General features: G+C 52.5%; 8 protein-coding genes across 8 annotated transcripts; 4 read left to right on the forward strand and 4 right to left on the reverse strand.

Annotated features, from left to right (window-relative positions):
- Positions 1 to 386: 386 nt before the first annotated feature.
- On the forward strand, positions 387 to 2,007 carry BCR38DRAFT_344614 (GPI mannosyltransferase 4; the record flags this gene model as incomplete). The annotated part of the gene is made up of 2 exons (XM_040856114.1): positions 387 to 1,012; positions 1,074 to 2,007. The coding sequence occupies 2 exons, from the start codon at positions 387 to 389 to the stop codon at positions 2,005 to 2,007; spliced, it is 1,560 nt and encodes a 519-aa protein (XP_040715154.1).
- A 366-nt stretch (positions 2,008 to 2,373) lies between these two features.
- On the forward strand, positions 2,374 to 2,731 carry BCR38DRAFT_300661 (uncharacterized protein; the record flags this gene model as incomplete). The annotated part of the gene is made up of 2 exons (XM_040854550.1): positions 2,374 to 2,403; positions 2,522 to 2,731. Coding segments are annotated over 2 exons (240 nt in total), but the record flags the coding sequence as incomplete, so codon positions are not given.
- A 293-nt stretch (positions 2,732 to 3,024) lies between these two features.
- On the reverse strand, positions 3,025 to 3,882 carry BCR38DRAFT_344306 (transcriptional regulator TACO1-like protein; the record flags this gene model as incomplete). The annotated part of the gene is made up of 1 exon (XM_040856092.1): positions 3,025 to 3,882. One exon carries the CDS (start codon positions 3,880 to 3,882, stop codon positions 3,025 to 3,027), a length of 858 nt encoding a protein of 285 aa, XP_040715156.1.
- A 234-nt stretch (positions 3,883 to 4,116) lies between these two features.
- Positions 4,117 to 11,010, forward strand: BCR38DRAFT_371394 (armadillo-type protein). The gene is made up of 2 exons (XM_040857289.1): positions 4,117 to 10,151; positions 10,216 to 11,010. Exons 1-2 carry the CDS (start codon positions 4,461 to 4,463, stop codon positions 10,690 to 10,692), a joined length of 6,168 nt encoding a protein of 2,055 aa, XP_040715157.1. The 5' UTR covers positions 4,117 to 4,460; the 3' UTR covers positions 10,693 to 11,010.
- Positions 11,011 to 11,565: 555 nt separating this feature from the next.
- BCR38DRAFT_475424 (uncharacterized protein) lies at positions 11,566 to 15,322 on the reverse strand. The gene has a single exon (XM_040863005.1). It carries the CDS (start codon positions 15,021 to 15,023, stop codon positions 11,862 to 11,864), a length of 3,162 nt encoding a protein of 1,053 aa, XP_040715158.1. The 5' UTR covers positions 15,024 to 15,322; the 3' UTR covers positions 11,566 to 11,861.
- A 335-nt stretch (positions 15,323 to 15,657) lies between these two features.
- BCR38DRAFT_437000 (dephospho-CoA kinase) lies at positions 15,658 to 16,905 on the reverse strand. The gene has a single exon (XM_040860499.1). The coding sequence runs from the start codon at positions 16,656 to 16,658 to the stop codon at positions 15,834 to 15,836; it is 825 nt and encodes a 274-aa protein (XP_040715159.1). The 5' UTR covers positions 16,659 to 16,905; the 3' UTR covers positions 15,658 to 15,833.
- Positions 16,906 to 17,377: 472 nt separating this feature from the next.
- Positions 17,378 to 19,846, forward strand: BCR38DRAFT_486237 (phosphoribosylglycinamide synthetase; the record flags this gene model as incomplete). The annotated part of the gene is made up of 2 exons (XM_040864003.1): positions 17,378 to 19,067; positions 19,167 to 19,846. The coding sequence occupies 2 exons, from the start codon at positions 17,378 to 17,380 to the stop codon at positions 19,844 to 19,846; spliced, it is 2,370 nt and encodes a 789-aa protein (XP_040715160.1).
- Positions 19,847 to 20,255: 409 nt separating this feature from the next.
- Positions 20,256 to 22,366, reverse strand: BCR38DRAFT_458612 (Alpha/Beta hydrolase protein; the record flags this gene model as incomplete). Its single annotated transcript, XM_040862190.1, has 3 exons — positions 20,256 to 20,475; positions 20,573 to 20,751; positions 20,867 to 22,366. 3 exons carry the CDS (start codon positions 22,364 to 22,366, stop codon positions 20,256 to 20,258), a joined length of 1,899 nt encoding a protein of 632 aa, XP_040715161.1.
- Positions 22,367 to 22,990: the final 624 nt, after the last annotated feature.

The raw sequence follows: 22,990 nt of genomic DNA on the forward strand, positions 1-22,990 counted from the left end.
GCATCGTCAAATTACTACCCGCGACTTCCCTTTGGCCGAACGTTGCAACCCGCAGATATCGAGATTGCACTCATTTCGCCTCGACGTGGAACCTCGCTTTTTCCAGCGTTGGACAGCTTGCGACCATGCGACTATGTTCCACGGCCGGTTCATAGCAGCTTATTAGACGCGCCGCATCTCCGAAAACCAGTGCGCCGTGAAGCTCGTCAACCGGACGTCCCGCTCCATCCAACTACTCCGGTCCCACATTGCAGTCTCGCAACCGAAATTTGAACCTCGCCGAACCTTGCGCCGCACCTCTAGGCACTCCTAGATGCCTCTACAAGCACTGCGACGACGAAAACATCGAAATCGAACCCCCCGAAACCCAACTTGAACCCCTCGGCATGTGGCGGCGCACCTATCTCTTCCTGGTGCTGGTACGGCTGTGGTTCGCGCTATCACCGAGTTACCTTCACCCCGACGAGAACTTCCAGGGCCCCGAGGTGATCGCAGGCGAGATCTACAGCTACCCGGTGAAGCGGACATGGGAATTCACGAGCGACAATCCCATCCGGAGCGTCTTCCCGCTATGGCCAGTCTACGGTCTCCCCATGCTCCTGTTGCGCTGGCTGTGGATCGGCAGCGGCGAGGACGGCGAAATACCCCCGATCGCCGTGTTCTGGACACTGCGCGTGCTCATGTTCATCATCAGCTTCGTGCTCGAGGACTGGGCTATCCACGAGCTGGTCCAGTCGTCGCGACATCGGCGGGTGGCTGTTCTTCTCGTCGCCTCGTCCTATGTAACTTGGACTTATCAAACTCACACCTTCTCCAACTCGGTGGAAACGCTCATCGTAGCGTGGAGCCTCATTCTGATTGAGCGCATCTTGGATACGTCGCAGCAGACATCTTCTCTTATGGCGTCAACCCTGCTCGGTCTTGTCACCGTGTTTGGCGTCTTTAATAGAATAACTTTCCCGGCTTTTCTGTTGATTCCTGGACTTCGATTGATACCCCACTTCATGAACAGGTACGTTGAACTTCTCTTGCCCGACAAAGCTTGTAACGCCCCCTGCTGACACTGAGAATAGACCTTTGTCTCTTCTTGTACTTCTAGCGTCTGCACTTTTCACTGTTGCAATTGCCATTACACTTGACACATCCTTCTACACGCCACACTCGATTACGTGGTCCGACCTATTGACAAGACCGGTCATCACGCCGTGGAATAATCTCAAGTACAACGTAATACCCGCCAACCTCGCCCAGCATGGTCTGCATCCGTGGTACCAACACCTACTGATCAACATACCAATGCTGCTTGGTCCTGCAGCAGCCTTGCTGTTCCTGCAACCGCAATTATCCCTTCGCCTGTACTCGGCTATATCGGGCATCTTCGTGTTGTCCATATTCCAACATCAGGAAGCCCGTTTCTTACTTCCCACAGTACCCCTGATCCTGTCATCGGTGCAATTACCAAGGAGCAACAGATTATACAAGATATGGCTCGGAGCATGGATCGCCTTCAATCTCGTATTCGGCCTACTCATGGGAGTCTACCACCAAGGCGGCGTTGTGCCCGCCCAGGTCTTCCTGAGCAAGCGGCCTGATGCGACACAGGCCATCTGGTGGAAGACGTACATGCCACCAATATGGCTGTTGGATGGCAAGAACGAAGTCCTACGGACACAAGACATGATGAGCACGGAGGGGGCATTGGTGCTCGAGGAACTGGACAAGCTGGCGACTTGCGACGAGCCAGCAGATCGGAGGAATAACGAGTATCTGAAAGAGTCCAACGGGACGTATTTAATCGCGCCTTTGTCGGCGATTTGGCTGGACCCCTATCTGCCCAATAAGGGTTTGGATGGATTACGGTTCCGGGAAGTGTGGCGGCATACCCATCACTTCAACTTGGATGATCTGGATTGGGCGGAGGACGGGTTCTTGCCGACAATAAATAGGGTTATAGGCAGAAGGGGCCTCGCGGCTTGGAGGGTTACGAAGAGTTGCTTGAAGATATAGACACCGGAATGAATACATGATGAACGATTTTTTCTATTATACTACCAGTTCTCTTCTTGAGCAGACACGTTGAGAATGATGTTGATTCTGCTATCCGCGTTACCATGGTATACAATGCCGGGTTTTGTGGATCGCGCGGAGTGCCAAGCTTCCCGCGGGTCGCGGAACTTCAATCAGATGTTAGCGAAAATTAAGCAGACGTCCAGCCATCGTTAATTCAGATCGATCTGGACATATCCCAACACAACAACCAGAACTCAGCCAGAGCAATGATACGTTGCACAGCCAATCTGCCGCATTGAGTTCGAACACAACGCAGTAAACTTACACCATTGACTCCTCGTATGTTCAGAGCTCATCGGCATCATGGGTGGTCTCAATCTCGAAGTCTTCAAGGTCCGTCCTCATCCTCGTCCTCACTCCACCCAATGCTAGCTAGGTACAGTAGCTTAGTAGTTACCGTGCTCAGTCATATTCAATACCCCTCTTCACGCTTTTACTAACATCGCAACAGTTCGGCATGTACGTCATGTTCCCCATCGGCATCATGTACTACTTCGGCACCAACCTCGACGAGCGCTTCTCCGTGCCCGAGTTCTGGCCCAAGGCCGAGCAGGCCAACAAGGTGCCCATAGACCGAGACGAGATCCATGCCGAGTTACAGCGGTTACGTGCACGGAGATTGTATTTGAGGGACAAGAGGCTCGAGGAGGAGGCTCGACGGCCGCCGCCGCCGCCTCCGCCGCCACAGGAGCCGGAGCAATAGAAGTGATTGCGTTTTTCCGGGCTGCTTGAAGCGGGTTCGGCTGTATGCTGGACGGGAGAAGACAGCACTAAAAAAAGACTGAGATGCAGGGAAGCATGGTTGGCGTTCTAGGGATAAGGTGCGGCAACATGGATACATGACGAATGCGCTATTGGAATGGTTGCATTGCTAGGTGTAAGTGTACGTAAAAGGCCGTCAATGTACAGTATGGTGTATGTCTATATTGTGTATAGGTCCGTTCATACATCATGTCACAAGTCGAGATTCTCCTCTACAGACCTCCACACGTCCTCTGACACGTCGCCCCTCTCCGCATTCGCATACACTGCCTGTACATCCGCATTGTCCCGGACTGCCGCCAGAAAGTCTCCCAGAGCGGCAGCGGCTTCCTCGTTATCGACCCTAGCCTTGTCCGCGTTGGGGACCCACATAACATCCGACGTCAAGATCTCCATCTTCATGGCCGTGCTCAGACTTTGCGCTGTCTGATGCGTCATGTTGGGTCGTGTCCAGACGACAATATTCCCCTCCTCATCCTGCTCCACATCTTCAGCGCCCGCCTCGACCGCCTGCATAAACGCGTTGTCGAACTCTTCCTCTCCCGCCGCCTCGCTCTTGAGCACCGTCCGTCCTCGCTTCGTGAACAGGAACGTCGTAGGCGTGACCGTGCCATTGTGCTTCTTCACCAGCAGCTTGAGATCCTGCAACGCGCGGTTCTTGTTGTCCGTTTCGATGTCGATAACCAGGGCCACCGACGGCGGCATCATCACCTCCAACATGACGCTATCGAGCTTCTCGCCCGTCGTCGACCGGCCCTGCCCCCGCGCCACGGCTAGATCGATGTTGGCTTTCGGCATGCCGGCCTTCTTGGCCACAGCAATGACATTGGCGAGCGCCGAGTTTAAGTTCGGGTCGGGCCCGTACAGCTTCGTGTAGAGCGTCAGGTTCTTGGAGAAGATGCTCCGTTGAGCGGTCTTCTTTTGGTCCGCCGCGCCTTTTTCATGCTTGATTTTGGACCAGCGGTTGTGGCCACTGGGGAGAGCTGGACTCAAAGAAAATGCGCGCCTGCAATCTAAGCAGCGCGAGGAGGAGGATGAGAGCCGGTTCATCGACCTCTGGAGCGGGTTGCGAATCGTTGCGAAAACGGACATTTTGGAAATGATGGCACTGAGCATCACCAAAGGAAAAGGTGAATTAAGGATACAAACTGTACAAATACATGCTGTACGAAGGTCAGGCCCGTTCCTTCCCGAAATCCAGAGCTCTAGAATTGTGCGCCGACCGAGCCCATCAAAGTCGCATCGCGAGCGTCGTGACGAGCCAGAGGCATTGTAAAAGCAGCCCTTTGAGGATCATCAAAAGTCCGTCCGTCTTAGAGTTGCGACTAGGCTGGGGTTTGACGGCGGTCTTCTGTGTGTCTGATTGGCTGTAAACTCAATCGAGCCAGGATACCTGGCAGCGTTTATACATGCCCCCTTCATTGAGCTTGGCATGGGATGAGCTCCAATGTTTGTCACTTTCCCGCATACATTTGACGGGCCCTTTCGCTGCACACTTCCGGGACGACGACTTCTTTGCTTGATAGCGAAAGGGCACACAACATAGACAACGTTTATAATTGCGGTTCGAATTATTATCGAAACTCCCCACACGTACCTAGAGAAGCAAGCGAGCCTGCGATTCTCCAATGTCGACTCCCAAGAATTCCACTAGCGACCCGAACGGAGCTCCCAAGGCCCCTTCACCTGCCCATGCGACCACCAACCCAGAGCTCGAGCTCGCCAAGCTTCACGCTCTACCCGCTGAGCAGCAGGACCTGTTTCTGCTGACGTTCGTATCCTCGCTCCACAAACATGTTCAGGAACTGTCGGCAGATGACTGCACATCCCAACAATTCTATCTCAAGAAGGAGGTCTTCCAGATCATCAACCTGCCCACACCGTCGCCGAGTCGGGTAATACGAAACAACCTCGGCAAAATTCTGGGTCGCGTTTTTGAGAAGGGGGACCGGAAGCTCCTATTCGAAACTGTCAATGAGCTGGTGGCCATCATCTCGAGCGGCAAGGCCAAGACGGATGCCGAAATACGGACGCGGCACGCCGCCGTGAGCTGCTTAGGAGATGTATATGCCGCCGCAGGAGACAGTGTGATTGGCTTGCACCCGCTGGTATGCGGTGCGCTGATCAAGCTGCTCAAGTCGTCTACAAGTAACTCGGGTCTGCGCGCTGCCATTCTCACATCTCTGTCCAAGATTGTGGTTATGATAGAAGGCAGTATGGATGAGAACATTGCGCGGGACATCTGGAAACAAGCGCGAAACGCTGCTTCCGCCGACAAGGGCGCCCTGTCAGTGATCGCTGCCTGCCGTTGTTTGAAAGCTCTGGCGAGACATACCCCCTTTTTCGAGAATCATAGCGACTTCGAGAACCTCAAGACGGCCGTTTTCAAGACCATCGACTCGAGCTCGTCTCATGTTCGCCATGCGGCGGCAGACTGTCTGGCTGAGGCCATGGTCAAGAGTCACTCGCACGCGGCAGTTGACAGCGCGGCCCCCAAAGTGAAGAAGTCAAAGTCAAAGGCGAACAAGCGTGCCTCGGTTCAGCCAGGCGCTGGACTTGCCGAGGAGGATGATATTCCTACATCACGGCCGGGTAGTCCTGCCCCTAGCGGCAAGAAGACACAGGATCTCGCGCTGTCATTTAGTGACATATTAAGGACCATTTCTGCTCAGTACGTGCGCATGGCTACCACGAACCGGGCGAGGGCTGCTCTGGGTGTGCTCTATGGACGAGTTCTCCGGAGGTTTGGCGAGAAGACAGTCGAGGTCAATTATATGAAGATCGTCGAAAACCTCACGATTGAGCTTCTGGGTAACCCGAGCATCACAAACAACCGCTATAGGTTATTGATGTCCCGACGTATCGTGGACACCGTCCTGCAAACTGTCGTCGGCCAGAAACTACTGGGCGAGTCAGGGCAGATGACGGCAGCAAAGGCATTGATCAACCAAGTCTTCAAAAATTACCCCCAAGCACTCAAGGAACGGCCTGAGCCAAGTAAAAATACTCTGATTGCGACCCTCGGCGCCGTCGCTTCTCTCATCCACTCGTTAGGGTCGGCGGCAAACAACTTTGCCGAACCCTGTCGCGACGGTCTCTTGCAAGTCCTGCAGCACCCCAGCTACAGCGTGCAGGTGTACGCGTCACATTGCATGAAGAGCTTCGTGCTGGCGTGTCCACAACAGCTATTGCCCTGCCTGTCCGTGTGTATGAACAGTCTCAGTAGGGAACTATCTGTACTCGGTGGTGGTCGAAACTCCCCTCGACGGTGTATCGGGTTCGCGCATGGCTTGGCTTCGACTCTGAGTGCCAGCCCCGAACGGCCATTGTACGGGTCGGTTGATATCAACAGCCGCGTTCTGTCCATGGCTACCAATCTTCTGAAATCGAGTGGTAAATCAGAGCTCCGAGCATCAAGCACACAAATACAAGTAGCTTGGATCCTCATTGGCGGTCTCATGTCCCTGGGACCCAACTTTGTCAAGATTCACCTATCCCAATTATTACTCCTTTGGAAGAACGCCCTGCCAAAACCACTGGCAAAAGACAACACATCTTCACGCAGTCTGCTAGAAGCATCATTCCTGACTCATGTCAGAGAATGTGCACTCGGTTCCATACTTGCGTTTCTTCAGTTTAACAGTCGGCTGTTGACTGTGGACGTGTCGAAGCGCATTGCGACCATGTTACAGAGCACCACGGCATTTCTCAGAACGTTGCCTTCCAAGAAAACAAGCGACGATATCTCGCAGAGACTGACCCCAGCCCTGCAGCTTCACGATCTTGATTTGATGGTGCAGCGCCGTGTTCTTCAATGCTACACGAAGCTAGTGAACCAAAGCCCGCCAGGAGGGAGTGAAGCCCTGTTGCAGTCCAATCTGCTGACACTGGCCATATCTCTCTTCGCAGACCCCGAGAACTACGCAAACTCTCTGAGCGCATCGATTGCTAATGCTGCCGGAACATTTGAGACGGTCTGGGAAGTTAGCGACAATTCTGGTTTCGGAGTGACGGGTCTTATCAACGGCTTCAAACTGAAGAAGCTCCCAGGACAACATGAGAGCTCGTCTGACGAACCAGTGGATGATGAAACTGATGCTGACAGCATCATCGATGACCTTCTGAAATCACCCATCTGCCCGTCCCTTGAGCATGACGCGGCTGTGCTTTACATTGGAGAGCTGGGTGAAACGCCTGGTCTTCCAGATCCACCAGGGACTGAGGTGGTCAATATGGCCATTCAGCTATTTGCATTTGTTTTTCCTCTCACGCCAACCAAAGTGCAGGAAAGCATCCTGGAGCAAATAGCGAACTTTCGCTCAGCGGGCTCACTGCAACGCGACTCAGGCCGTAAAGCAGCCATAAATGTCAACATCGCCACTGCACTTTTGTCCACGCTTAAAGTTGCCGTCAGGGAGACCTCGTCCCCTCATGGCGACGTGACCAACCCGGCTGTGGAGAGGCTCCTTCAGGAGATGATTCGAGGATTTGTCGTTGATCCAGATCAATACATACGCAACTTGGGTTACGCAGCTATTGCAAGACTTTGCAATGCTTGCGGTAATGCTTTTACGAATCATGAGATCAAACATCTTGTCGACACCATCGTCAGCAACCGGGAGCCCAGTGCGCGAGCTGGATGTGCTATGGCTCTGGGTTATATACAGACGAAGGTGGGTGGAATGGCTGCTGGGTATCATCTCAAGACAATTCTGGGAATTCTCATGTCACTATGCAACGACCCGCACCCCACAGTACACTATTGGGCTCTCGAGGCGCTATTGAAAGCAACAGATGCGGCCGGTCTTGGGTTTGCCCAATTCGTGTCCAGCAGTTTGGGAATGCTAGCTCAACTGTACCTCTCCGACACCCATCACGCTGAAGTGCCCTCGGCCATCACTATGAACTTGGAAATGGAACTGTCCACCCCAAGCTCTATTACCCGCTGCGTCGACTCTTTGATCAATGTGCTTGGTCCGGATCTGCAAGATGCGACAAAATCACGCGAACTGATTCTGACGCTGGTGGGTCAACTCCAGGCAGAAGATGACCTCGACGTGCAACGGGCCAGTCTCGGCTGCTTAGAGCATCTCTCGCTTTATGCTCCTGGATATATGACGTTCGCGGACTACGTCAAACTGCTCCAGAAATATTTCAACTGCGAGTTCCCCGTCCTCCGAGATGTTGCCGTCGATGGCCTCTATAACATCATGAAGAGGAACTCCGACGACGTATTGAACGCTGCGGACGAAGGCTTTGAGGACCAGCTCTGGCTAGTGTTGGACAGCAGCCCTACTCATGACGGCATCCACAACGTCATACGGAATTGGATGCGCCAGACGTCGTTGACAGATACGTCGTCCTGGCTTGTTCGTCTGCAGAGCGTGCTCAAGATGACGAGGCCGAAGGAGACCGAGGAGTCGAGACAAGCAAATAACCAAACCCGTGCCATTGTCGATCTTCAGGATGAAGAAGTGGCTGGGTTTGCTGCTGCAGCTGGAACAAACAAAGACGAGAAGGACGCAGGCGCGGGGTCCGAAATCGAGCCGCTGCGTTGGCAGGTCCGAACGTTCGCAATGAGCTGCTTGAACGAGATATTCGTTCTCATTACGAAAGACGTTTCTACGAACGGGGAATCTCCAGCTCAAATTGCATTGCAGGCTAAAATCGGCGACGTCGTGCGCATGGCGTTCTCGGCTTCGACTTCCAGCGTCCTTGAGCTGAGGATATGGGGTCTGAGAATCATAGGCGCGGTCCTCCGAATGTTTGGCAAGGCCCAGGACCCTGACTTTGAAGAAGCCATGCTCTTGGAACAGTACCAGGCCCAGATCAGTTCGGCCCTGACTCCTGCATTTGCTGCGGATTCTTCACCGGAGCTCGCCGCGGAGGCTGTCCATGTTTGCGCGGCTTTTATCTCCACGGGTATCGTCACGGATGTAGATCGTATGGGACGCATCCTGAAGACGCTTGTGACGGGCTTGGAGAACTTCACCAACGAAACCGAGAACGTTGGGATTGGAGACCTCCAGGGACTTAGTCCCAATGCTCAAGTTATGGTCAAGATGTCTGTATTCTCGGCGTGGGCGGACTTGCAAGTGGCCAGTACCGAGCAGCAATATCTGCACAATGTCCTCAAGCCTCACATTGGAAAGCTGACCCCGTTGTGGTTGGCTTCCTTGCGAGAATTTGCCCGGCTGAGATTCGAGCCCGATATCTCAATGACTCTGGGGCCTCCATCCCTATCTGGCAGTCTGGACACCATCTATGCGGCTCTGAACCGCGAGACCCTGCTCAAGTTTTACCAGGATTCGTGGCTCAAACTGGTGGATGCGATCGCCAGTCTGATTGAGCAAGACAGCGAGTTTGTGTTCGACGCGTTAGATGGTAAGGAGACTGAAGGACCCGCAACCAACGGGGAGTCCAAGGGTGCGGATATCAACTACCGCGATGAGCCTGTGGCTTTCTTCTTTGTGCTTTTTGGCATTGCCTTCGAAGCATTGGCAACTAGACCCGGCCAGGCCGATTCGCTGGCAACTCAAGAACAAACACTCGAAATCTTGCAGGCTCTTAAGAAGATACTGCATCCAAGCGTCTCAGGTCACGCCATATACAGAGAGGCAATCTTCTCGGAAACGATGGATCTGCTTGACCGCCTTGTCTTGACCGAAGGACTCGATGTTCAAGGGGTTATCGTCGAGATTGCCCGGGCTTTGTGCATAGCTCATCCTTCTGCCAGAAGGGACGAGCAACCTGAAAGTGGCGATCTGACTGAGGACATTGAGCAGCTGTTTGAGTTGACTCGCATCATCGTTTTGGTGCTCTCGGGGCTCCTACCCAATCTCACAGAGGCAAACCAACCTGTTCGCCAACAGCTCACCGAAGAAGCCGTGCTGCTCATCAGGACAGGTCTGAGCGCCATTGTCGACGCTGCTGAGGTGTTCCCTGCCATCATCAAAACGGACTTGCACGCCTGCATCATCCACATCTTTGCTACTATCCTTGCAACCCCTTCGTGCCAGGACATCATCGTCCCGCAGGCTCTACCCATGTTAAAGCGATTCATTACAAGCATGAACTCGCGCTCGCCGAGCGAAGGCAAATCCCCAGGCGATATTCAGCTTCAGGGATCTCTGCGCCGTTTCCTGTCCATCTATCTAAATGCCCAGAAGCGCGAGGTGCCCTCCTCGCTTCAATGCGTCAAGAACTGTCTCCTCGCAATAACCATCCTGTTCACGGGAGGGAACAACCGGCTGGCAGCCAACAATGGCCTCGTCACACGATTCCTCGACGAAGTGGTGGATTGTCTGACGGATCGTATGGTGAGTAATCAAACCACAACCCAAGCCCCTGTTGAAGTAGGCTCCTAACATTCATTTTCCCTAGACTGCCAAAATCGCAGCCAACTGCATCCGCTCCCTCCTCCTCCAACCCTCCCCCACCCCAGCGGACCAATCCATCGCCCGGCACCTCCTCCCCCGCCTCATCGCCTTCGTGACGGACACGGACCCTGACGACCCCGAAGAGGCGCGCAAGCTTGTCGCCCACAGCCTAACGCAGTACGTCGTCGTCGTCGGCATCGACCACGCCCAGATTGTCATGTCCATCGTAGTCCCCGCGTTGTTATCGCGCGCCTCGAGCGATGGGGCCGAAGTGTATCGCGAGACAAGCACCAGGTTGCTCGAGATGGCGAGTTTTGACCAGGCGGCGTTTAGGGGCGTCGTGGCCGCTATGAGTGAAGGGCAGAGGGCATTTATGGAGGAGGTTATCAGGTCGGGACGGGTGACGGGGGCCGAGGGGAAGAGGGATAGTGGGGCGGGGCAGCCGAGTATTGCGTTGAAGATGGATTTTGGAGGTCAATGAATAAGGAGATGAGATGGGCTGGGAAGGTATTGGGTGGTCAAGTTAGAGAGAGGGATGAACTGGATGGGTTAAGAATGTAGAAGCCAGAAGACATACATTCACGTACTAGGATTAGTCGAAGCAGGTTGTGAGATTTGGAATTCTTGATTTGTGGAGTCGGTGATGTCTTGATCCATTAATTGAGATACTTTTGAGCTTCCTGGTGTCTGGCTACAACCGTTATATCGAGGTTTGCTGTTAGCAAATATCTGGACTTCCAGGTGTTCGTATTCCAGCAGAAGGATCAAGAGGCGCCGTTACCTAGCCTTTAATACTTGGCCTTGTAACTATCTGCCTCCTGTCTTCGTAACTGCCTTTACAATATTATACTATACGGCACATTTCACTGCACACAATTCTACACTATTGGAGTTGGTGGACTCTGCATAGCCTGGAGACCGATCCCAGGGGACGGCGATATTATCCCACGAGCTTACCAGGAGGCTCACGTACTGAGGCAGAGTACCCAGTGAGACCCAAGTAAAACAGTTGCACTCTGCGGCCTGCACACAGCTCCAGTAAAGTTCCATCTCAATGGGTTTGGGAGCCGGGTACGTGTCTCATTGGCTGCTGACCTCAAACAAATTAGAGCTCGTAAGCTCTGTGGCCACAGACGCCATCAATATCCTCAAGAAACAAAACTTCGCCATCACAAGCAGCGAGTTCTTAGTTGATGGACATACGAATGGTGACGCTCGACATCGCGTACCTGTTATTCCGCAGTCGTTGGATCCAACAGAAACGGCTAGACGCATATATCACGAACACTATCACCTGCCAGACTACAAGATAAACGGACGAAACGCCCACTTGTTGAAATTGCATTATTACTGACCCAGCCATGTGACATGGTTGCCTATGTTACGCTGCAAGAAAGAATCCCCGGCCTGTCCAGACTGCCCCTAGCGGAGGTTTCCTGGCTGTGGCTCTATCTGTCGAATGACAACCGAGGAATTTCCCACTTCCAGCCAGGCGGACCAACAGTTCATCGAGTCGTCCGGTCCCGGAAACAGGGTCTCAAGTCCTGGATATGCATAAGCCGCCACGATGACCCCAACTAACCCAACCACTACGGTCCACCACCACAATTCATCCCAGGTTGAAAGAAAGTCTAGCCTGGGCTTGAGTTCCTACCGTTGACCGCAAAGGGCTTGATTCTCATCCTCGCCTTTGTATTTGTTCCAGAAACCACCCGAGTTCTGCGCTGCGGAAGAGTCTTTCCATCCACACGCACCACCCTTGTTGTTGTTATCATTATTTCCCCAGCTTCCGGCGCCGTTATTGTTGTCACCCCAGTCATCATTGCCGGCCACGTTCCCAGCATTAGACGGCAGCTTGGCACCGTTCGATCCGTGGCGTGATCCTTGGTTGCTTTGCTGACTCCAGCCGCCGCTGCCGTCAGCATTGATGGATGAGGGCCAAGCGCCGGGAAGCCCAACATTGCCGGAGTTTGAAGGTGGTTTGACACTGGCTGAGCCTCGACGGCTTCCGTTTTGGCTATGATCCCAGGTATTTTTACCACCGTTGCCTCCTCCGCAGTTGTTGTCTGCAGCATCACCTGTGGTCTTGTTTCCATTTCCGTTGCCCCAACCGCCAGTATTGCCTTGGTTGCCGTTGTTGTCATCGTCCCAGTCGCAATTATTGCCCTGGTTGTTGCTGTCATCGTTGTCCCAGTCGCCGATGTTATTATGATTATCCTTATTGCCGTCTCCCCAGCCGCCAGAGTTGTCCTGAATATTGTTATCAATGTTGCCCCAGCCGCCGACGTTGTCTTGCTGGCCATCGGTTCCTCCCCATCTGTCGTTCTGCTTGTCATTACTTCCTCCCCACTGGTTCGCATTGGTATCCTTTCCACCCCATCCATCATTATTGTTGGCATTCAAGCCATCATCTCTCTGCGGGCTGTCATTATGGCTTCCCTGCTTGCTGCTCAAACTGGCAAGAAAATTTCCCAGCTTCTCGCTATCTTTGGCCGTGTATTCTTTACCCATAGCCCAAGGAGAGCCAGGTGGCACCGTCTCCTTCCTCTTTCCTTCCGACCCTTTGGATCCGTTTTCGCTGCGGAAACTCTGAATATTCCACAGCCCATCCGAGTCTGCGGGTCGTCCTGAACCTGACCCGGCACTGTTGTTAGACTTTACTTTGTCTGACGCACTCCTAAGTCTTGGCGTATCAGGGATGGCATTCGAGAGCCAACGGTTATCCAGGTCCTTCTGAGCGTTCGGCGACAGGTTGAAGGGGTTCTTCACGTTTTTATTTTGGGGCAAGCCCAAGTCCATGTGACACGGTTGGGGAGAACCGAAGGGGTTCGTTGATTCGCCCGTATGTGCAGGCTCGGGCGGCTTGGGTGGAGCGCCACCCACTGTTGTCATACCATATCCCTGAAACCAGGGATTGTTCTGGGGACCTTGACTAGGTGGGGGAGGTGCGGGAGGCATATAATTCATAGAAGCCATGGGTGGCATCTCAGGCTTGCCATGATCATATGAAGGCGGGAACCCGCTGTACCAAGGATTTTGCATGGGATGTGGAGTACCCATGGGCAAAGGCTGGCTGTTGTATACGCGCTTGGGGTACAGGGCGGAATATGTGTTGCCATACGCAGGGCCATGGTACACACGCATGATACCATGCTCAGTATCATAGAATGCATTGGGCTTCGGATCGCCCATATCCTCAAGGGTGTGTTCGACTTGCAAGACTTGTGAGTTGAAAGGCATGATTAATCTCGGAGGGCGAACCTCTGGCGGCGGGAGATAAGGTGGCAGTTTGGCCTTTTTGGTCTTCGCTGCCTTTGGAAGAGCCGCGGGCTCTTTTTCTTTAACCGCGTCTCTCTTTTTGGAAGCCTTACTACCATCGGTTTCACTGCCTTTCTTGTCCCTATTTCCCTTATTTCGCTTCCTGCTCTCCTCCTTGGGTGGTTCTTCCTGAGACTCAGTCTGCATCACCTCGGGCTCCGAATCAATAACTTCGGAGTCTTCTCCGGCTTTTGTTTTGGACTCTTGCTTCTGTTTGTCCTGTTTTTTGACCTTCTTTCCCTTCTTTCCCTTCTTGCTCTCCTCCTTCTTGGGCGGTTCTTGCTCAGACTCAGGCTGCGTTGCCTCGGCGGCCTCCGAATCAACAACTTCGGAGTCTTCTTCGGCTTTTTTCTTGGACTCTTGCTTCTGGATGTCCGTTTTTTTGCCCTTCTTTTCCTTCTTTCCCTTCTTTTCTTTCTTGCTCTCCTCCTTTTTGGGCGGTTCTTGCTCAGACTCAGTCTGCGTTACCTCGGCGGCTCCCGAATCAATGACTTCAGAGTGTTCTTCGGCTTTTGTTTTGCAATCCTGCTTCTGGTTGTCCTTTTTTTTGCCCTTCTTTTCCTTCTTTCCCTTCTTTTCTTTCTTGTTCTCCTCCTTCTTGGGCGGTTCTTCCTCAGATTCAGTCTGCGTTACCTGGGTGGCCTCCGAATCAATAACTTCGGAGTCTTCTTCGGCTTTTGTTTTGGACTCCTGCTTCTGGTTGTCCTTTTTTTTGCCCTTTTTCCCCTTCTTTTCCTTCTTGCCCTCCTCCTTCTTGGGCGGTTCTTCCTCAGACGCAGTCTGCTTTACCTCGGTGGCCTCCGCGTCAGTGGCTTCAGAGTCTTCTTCGGGTTTTTCCTTGGAGTCTTGCGTCTGGTCATCCTTTTCCTTGTCCTTGCCATTAGGAGCCTCTTCTTCTGGTTCCTTGTCAGTGTCGGTCGCAGCACCAGCAGGATCAGTTGTATCAGTTGTATCAGTCGCATCAGTAACATCAGTCGCATCAACTGTCTCAGAATCTTCAGCCTTCTTCTCATCTTCCTTCTCGACCTTTTCTTTCGCCTTGGCCTTCTTCGCCTTGTGCTTGGCGTGAATTGCTGCATCGTCATCCTCGGGGGTTTCGGCCTTCTTGTCCTGTTTAGCCTTCTTCAGTTCCTTGATTCCTTCAACGCATTTGGAGCAGGGACAGTCGGAGTCCAGCTCGTCGTCTGTAGTGGCTTCGTCTTCTTTCGTGCCTATTTCGGTGTCTGTGGCATTATCTGTACTGACCTCTGTTTCTTCTTTGGCGGACGTATCATCTAATGATTCTTTCAGGGCCGATGGTAGGGGTTCGTCGAAGCGTACTTTTTTTGGCCTGGCTGATCGTTGACGCGGGTATGTGAGCTTGATGATATCTGACTCAGACTCATCGTCTGTGGACAAATCCAAGTTCAAGATGGGCCTTCGTCCTTTGGCAGTCTTCTTCCTCGATGCTACATTGGAGCCCACCATCCACTCCATAATAGAATTGGGCGGCATTGTGGCGTTGATGAAGTTGATCAGTGGGAGATGAGGGTTTTTGGTGGGATTCCAGGCTAGATATAGTTGGTTGATCTTGACTGTAGGTCATCGGTGGTTGTTTTTATTGTCAATGTGTCCAGAGATTCTGATCAACAAGCGAAAGCGCCTGCGTATCTAGGCTGTCGGGCGGCCTTGGTTCATGGGTGCGCGTTCAATGTTTTCAGAGGACCAATGAAGATCATCAGCTGATGGTAACGAAGTACGAAGTTTCTAGCCTGCGCAAGCTGGTGATAGTGTCAAGTAGGCCGGGCGATCTTTCCAAATGCGTCTGGAAATGTACGTAATTGTCGAAGGCACCAAAAGGCGATTGTGGGCAAAATCGTAGAAGTAAAGATACTCATCGAAAGAGAGATGTTGCTTTCAAGGTTTGATTGAAATGGAAAGCGTTGATGGGATGGTGTTTGCCTGGGTGAAGTGCGAGTGAGTTGGTCGGCGGCGGGTTCAGCGACGGTTGCACCTGACCAGGTAACCATTTGACAAAGATCTTTACTCTGGGTAGTGTTGCCCTTTGCACTTGGGTCAATATATCCCAATATGAAATCCTTACAAACCCAAGTGCTTAAAAATAGGTATTTAGGCAACACTTAGCCTGTGGATGTTTCCAATCCCCGGCCTGATTGGAAGAAATGAAGATTCCCAACTTCGTCACCATCTACTAACTATGTGTCGCATTCCATAAACGGCATCCACGATAGAAAATTGATAGCAGAATTATCAGGCCAGTTCCTGAGTACTATATATGATATGTGAGAACAGAAACTATGCCCCTCATAGTTTTGCCTTTTCCCTCGTCTCCATCTCCCTCCAGACCTTGTTAATTTGTATATTCTGACAAGCCGTCCACGCACCAGTAGCGATGGCCAGAGGAGGGCATAGTAGCAGCATGTAGTTCCACCACGCTGGGCTGCTTCGTTGCATTTCTTGGATGGCAGCCTCAATATCTGCCTTCAACTGCACCTTCGACCCATCATTCCAAAGCACCACACCTTTCCCTTTCCCTCGTGCTTCGCACCTCCTTGCTTTCAGCCGCACATCAGTCTGACTCAAAACGCGATTTTGCGCATCTTCATGACTGAGATGCGAGTCACGGTCCATCAGCCTCTTCATCTGTACTTCAGGATCCCGCACGGCGACCACCATGACTACACCACACATCCTATCCAGGGCACTCTCAAACAGCAGGGGGATATCTAAGACCACAGCCCAGTTTCCCGTGAGATAAAACCAAATTATCTGCTTGTGTATCCTGTTCCTTACGGCGGGATGCACAATGCTATTGAGCACAGCACGATCCTTCTTTCTCTCCTCGCTGTCCCCAAAGACACGTTTGCCAAGCGCAGGTCGGTTGAGGGGTCTGCCTTTGCCGTCAACGCCATTTTCGGGCATGGAATTTGAAGGAGGGACGAGCAATTCAGGCGTCGTAGGGCCAAAATATTTTACTATGGAGTTGTAACCGCTCGTGCCGGGTTCGACAACCTTGCGCGCTAAAATATCCGCATCGATGACGGGGAGGGAGTATGGAGCTGACGAGAGAACTGAGGAAACAGTGGATTTTCCGGTCGCGATGGACCCAGTGAGGCCAATGAGTAACATTTTATCCGATTTTTGTTGCCGATGAGTTTGGCCGAGGGTTTACATAGAAAAATGATGACATTGACAAGGTGAAAGACCGCAAGTTGGACCCAATCGCGCGAGCTTCACTTTAAACGTCGTCATCCCGAGGCTCACAAATCCCTGTCTCACGTCTTCCGAAAGTAGCGCTGATGAAATCGATAAGCTGATAAGGAAACCAGAAGGGATATCAATCTGGGCGTTGCAGACTTTGTGTCGCCACCCCGGTGCAAGTGCCTGCCCAAGTAAATAAGGTACCGGGATGAATCCGTCATATTGTCAGTTTTTGAGGAGGCATTCTTGAACCTAACAAAGGGACTGATTTATTTCTTCTGCACTTCTACAATTGATGATCACAGCCTGGGTCAATCTGCTTCCTCACCAGGTCACTCTGTCACAGTAAGTAATGCCATTCATGTTTAATACTCATCAACTTCAATTACATTGGACTATTCAGTGACCTGACACCTGAACTGCAGCTTGAGTCTGCATCTTGTCAGTCTCCCGGCCTGTCAAAATACTCCACCTTCTGCTGTGGTGGGGCCGAGACCCTGCCAAAATTGAAGAATGCGGGGGAGGGGTAAAAAAAAGTTATCGAGGGGCACTCAACTTCAAACAACTTTGAACGGGCGGTATTTTTGGATTTATCGATTCTTTAATAAGAACCCATTCAAACTGCGGTTTCTTGAAACACAGCAATTATGGGCATAAAATCCCCATTGCGTATATTGCTGATCGGCAATGGCGGCCGCGAGCATGCCATCGCCTGGAAACTGAGCCAGTCGTCGAAAGTCGAATCCATCATCGCAGTTCCTGGCAACGGAGGCACTGCAACATGCGCCAAAACAAGAAACGAGACATCGGTCTCCGCTGAAGACTTCCCAGCCCTCCTGGAGCTAGCACGCAAGGAGAACATCAATTACGTTGTTCCGGGACCAGAAGCACCCTTGGTTGCTGGCGCGGTGGACTTCTTCAAACAAGCGGGCATTCAGAGTTTCGGCCCCTCGATGGATGCCGCGCGCATGGAAGGCAGCAAAACATTCTCGAAAGACTTCATGAAGAAATGGAAGATTCCCACCGCTGAATACGAGAACTTTTCCGACTATAAGAAAGCTCGCGATTACCTCAATCAAGTCCAGCACGATGTTGTTATCAAGGCTAGTGGCCTCGCCGCAGGAAAGGGTGTTATTATTCCCACCACGAAAGAGGAGGCACAGCAGGCTCTCAAGGACATCATGTTGAACAAGGAATTTGGTTCTGCAGGTGACGAGGTGGTAATTGAGGAGTTCTTGACTGGAGATGAACTCAGCATCATTACTTTCAGCGACGGGCACTCCATCAAGTCGCTTCCACCTGCGCAGGACCACAAGCGTATTGGCGAAGACGACACTGGTCTCAACACTGGAGGCATGGGCTGCTACGCACCAACAAACATTGCAACACCTACCCTTGTTGCGCAGATCGACCGCGATATCATCCAGCCGACCATTGATGGCATGCGAAAAGACGATATGCCCTTTGTTGGTGTTTTATTCACCGGACTAATGGTCACCAAGACTGGTGTCAAGGTTCTGGAGTACAACGTTCGCTTTGGAGACCCAGAAACCCAGACACTTCTTCCACTTCTCTCACATGATACTGACTTGGCGGAGATTATGGTCGCTTGCTCACAGGGCACACTTGATAAGGAGGGGTTAGTAATCAATGTTGAGCCCAAGTCTAGTACAACCGTTGTCGTGGCTGCAGGTGGCTACCCGGAGAGTTATGGCAAGGGCGACGAGATCCAGATTCAGACACCCCCTGAAGGAATCAACATTTTCCATGCAGGCACCAAACTATCGAACGGGAAGTTGCAAACCTCAGGTGGTCGAGTCATCGCGGCCACTGCAACAGGCGAGAACCTGAGGGCCGCTGTTGACAGGGCTTACGAAGGCGTTAAGCTCATCCAGTTCAGCAAGATGTATTACCGAAAGGATATCGCCCACCGCGCCTTCCGCCCGACTCAGCAGACCAAAGAGGCGCTCACCTACGCACAGGCTGGAGTCAGCATTGAGGGTGGAAATCTGCTTGTCGAACGCCTGAAGAAAGTAACCCGAACTACCGCACGCCCTGGAGCAGACGCACAGATTGGAGGTTTTGGTGGAGAGGTTGATCTTGAAAAGGCCGGCTATTCTACTGGAATCATGGTTGGAGCCATTGATGGTGTAGGAACAAAGCTTGCGATCGCCCAAGCCACCGGTAACCACAGCACGGTTGGTATTGACCTGGTAGCTATGAACGTCAACGACCTAGTTGTGCAGGGCGCCGAGCCTTTGATGTTCTTGGATTATTACGGTTGCAGCAAGCTGAACCAAGAGTGCGCTGCTAACTTTGTGGAAGGCGTGGCAGAGGGTATGTCCTTCCTTCTTTCCCGTCATTTGGTGGGAGAAACACACTACACCTCCCATAAACCATGCTTTATCGAGCCACTGCTGACGTTTAGGAATATAGGCTGCAGGCAGGCAGGTTGCGCCCTGTCAGGCGGTGAGACAGCTGAGATGCCAGGCATGTACCGCGATGATGACTACGACGCTGCCGGTGCCGCCATCGGAATGATGCACCCCGAGAATCGGTTACCGCGTCTTGATGCCATGTCCGAGGGCGACATCCTCATTGGACTCGCCTCCTCGGGGGTCCACTCCAACGGCTTCTCGCTCGTCCGTCGCATTATCGCACGAGAACAGCTCAGCTACGACGCCGCTGCACCATGGGATAACAGCGGAGTGACCGTCGGCGCATCGTTGCTGACACCCACCAAGATCTACGTGAAGCCCCTCCTCAAAGCCGTCTCGCAACTCAAAGGCCTTGCCCACATCACGGGTGGCGGTCTAACCGAAAACGTGCCGCGCATGCTTCCCAAGCACCTCGCGGCCGAAATCGACGTAACAGCGTGGCAATTACCCGCCGTTTTCAAATGGTTGAAGGCCGCTGGTAATATTGAGGCATCCGAGATGGCGAGGACGTTCAACACGGGTGTGGGCATGGTGGCGGTGGTCAGTCCACAGGAGGTTGAAAGTGTTCTTCGCCTATTGCAGACATACGGGGAGACAGTTTATACAATCGGAAAGTTGGTTGCGCGCCCCGAGGGGGTGGAGGGATGTGTGTTGAAGGGGTTGGAGTCATGGCAATAGAAAACAAGGCGTTCTGCGCTTGATGTATAGAAATACCAATTGAACAATTGTCGATATTAGCTAAGGATCGTCCTTGACTACACTTCAGCCACACACCGACACAAGAGCTCCAACACAAGAGTCCGTGATCTTGGCTGTGCAGCCAAGTGAAGTGGAATGGCCCTCTGGTGTAGATCCTGTCAGCACTGTATATCTTCGGCGCAGATTTCCTGTTCAAGTAAATAAGAGTGAAGCAGACTAGATGAATGTGTTCCCAGTCCCCTTTATATACAAACTATGCCTAAGTTCAATTCATTTTAACGCCTGCCAAACCTTGCCACCGTCGTAATGACTTCAACGAATGAAACGACCATACAACCCAACGCCTTTTGTCAATAAAACTGATGCGCATTACTCTAAGTACGCCCAACTATATCTCATCGAAGAGACCCCCATCATCTCCAGCTTGGCCCCATTCCTTACAGAATCCAAACCAATTCCTCCGCACACAATGAGCCTTGGATTTCGGAGGAGGCTCAGTAGGCTCAGTGGGCTCTGGGTCCTGAATCGTTGTGGGCGTTGGCGGCGGTGAAGTAATGGGGGGTGTAGACGTAGCGGATGACGCAGTAGCAGTCTTGTCTTTGCAACCACTTTACGTCGATAATGTCAGCGATCTCCTTTGAAAATCATGGAGTCTCCATGAAGATTTCCATGAATGGGAGGGAGGGAGGGAGGGAAAATACATACAACCAGCCTGGAGTCAAACAAGTAGTAGAGCTGGTGGCCGAAGTCGTTGTGACAGTAGGTATATTCGTGGCAGTGGTCGTAGTGGTTATCTCGTCTTTGCAGCCGAACCAGCCTGGAGTCTTGCAGGTCGATGTCGACGTAGTAGTAGTGCTTGTCGATGTCGCAGTTCCAGTAGTTGTCTGCTCGGGATCAGTTAGTAAGTACCAGGCATCACCAGCGTCAGGACACGTTGATGTCTATAACACCACACTAGAGACCAGGCAAGAGAAACGCATATTTTAGAAAATTGCTTACCGTTTCGTCAAGGCAGCCCCACCAACCTGGAGTCTTGCAAGTCGCCGTCCGAGTGCGCGTCTTTGAGGTCGTCGAGCTGCTTGAGGATGTAGTCGAAGATGTGCTATTACTCTCGTACATCTTCCAACTCGCGCAGTCTCGGCATTCCGGGGTAAACTTGCACTCAGGAACAGTGTCATACTTGCGGATGACATCGTTAATGACAGACCGAATTTTGTGGGTTCCAATGCCGACTCGCCAGCCCTTGTCTCCAACCGTGTCATAGACACACTCTGAGCCCGTGTGGCAAGCAGACTCCATCGCATACCCGGCGAAGGAGCAAGTGGCCGTTGCTCCGTTGCACGTGCCAATATAAATAGGATCAGCAGTGTGGCCGAAGTGGTAGGCTCCAGTGTATTCGCGAGTTTGAGGATAATCCGGGTCGGCATGTGGAGGGATTGGCAAGCCTAAGCGACCGGCAGCCATGGCCTCGGGGACGGCCTCAAAAGTGACGGCAGGCAGTCCATAGGTCAGACCGAGGAGGGAGCCAACTGCCCCGCCGAGTGAGTGTCCGACGACCCAGATATTCGCATCCCCGTAGATCTCGGTTACGTTTGCGTAGAGTTCCCGAGCAGCCTGGTAGTAGCGATTTTCCTCTCGCAACGCTTGGGCGACACAGGTGTTGTTGCAACTGTAGGTCCCCGTTGCGCAATCGCAGACTTGATGCCACGACCACTGCCCTTGTTGGGCGCAACAACAGCTAAAGAACAGGTTGTCGTTGACCTTGTCGTTGGTCGTTGTCCCTTCTCCATCGAATACTGCGACCGAAGTTCCCTTCAGACCAATGACGACGGTCGAGTTAGTCTCATCTGCCCATATGTGGCCGCGCAAGCCGTCGCCTTCCCAGCCAAAATCTGCACTTCGGTTGAATGGAGTGCCGACCTCCTCCCAGTCCGGCGTGCCCGTATTCTCAACGTAGGCATTTGCTGCTATGAAAGCCATATTGAGAACCGTCTCCTTATCTGTTATATTCGGCCCTGGGACTTCGTCAACGGTCCAGGCGGAGGGCATGCCCGCAAGGACATATCCTCGCTGACGGGCCTCCGCGATCATGGGATCTACTACATCCGGTCGCCTATCTACCATGCGTTCGATTTTACGAGGCTGACTCTTGGCCTTGAGCGGCAATATCCTCTCGGCAATGTGTTCATCTTCATCTGCTAGCCATACTTCAGCTTCGGGTTCGGTAATGTCTCTCCGTCGATGGAGACCCGGATGGCGGTAAGTTCCATGATGGAGTATGTGACGTAATGTGAAGGTGTGCTCGGCTGGTCGCGGAGGCTCTCGTTCTGGAACCAAAGGCGACAGTATTGGCGAACCGGAATAGGCTATTTGGACTTGTTGATCGTGTGCAGTGGCGGCAGCTGGGGATGCAGAGATGGCAAGGAATGAGAGGAATAGTTTGGCTGTTACTCTGCCAGCAGCGATGCAAGTAGAGGACGATTGCTTCCGTCGCACCATCTTGTTGGTTCTACTAATCCTGGATTCATTCGATGGCAAAGTGAGCGGTTTCGGCGTCGAATATGGCAAACGGGTCTATTAACAACATAGGAAAGATGAAATGAAGAAGAGAGACGAGACAAGCTATGGTGGCTGCCTCGGTACTAGACCTGACGTTGTCGATAAGAGGTCAAGTGGCGAGCAACCACGGACCCTGGCTAATGTACTAACGCATATCGCGTGCCACTGCTTTGCAGGGGAAGTATGACAACATTGGGGTAATTCGATGAAAGGCTCCGATGTCCGGGGCGCTAGAGGACGCGCCACTCCTGCCCCAAGTGTCAGCACGACCCCTGCAGACCGCCAGCTGGCGTCCTACAGTCGAGCATTCAGATTTGTTGGGCCTGTAAACCTCCTGAAGTCCGTGTAAAGCTGTTCATTCGCAGGAAGTAAAATAAACCGACTTTCAGGTACATACCAGGATCATGACTCGGGACCATGAATCATACAATTAGATGTACTGCTTTCCATGATGGGGTGTCTTATTCAACTCGCCGTTTCATAAGAACCACATGCACCAGTGATGCACCGCCACATCTCGAATGACCAGGATGGATGAATCAGGCCTATTTCATGCCGGGCAGC

The sequence above is a fragment of the Pseudomassariella vexata genome, assembly GCF_002105095.1.
Source record: "Pseudomassariella vexata strain CBS 129021 chromosome Unknown BCR38scaffold_8, whole genome shotgun sequence".
NCBI lineage: Eukaryota > Fungi > Ascomycota > Sordariomycetes > Amphisphaeriales > Pseudomassariaceae > Pseudomassariella > Pseudomassariella vexata.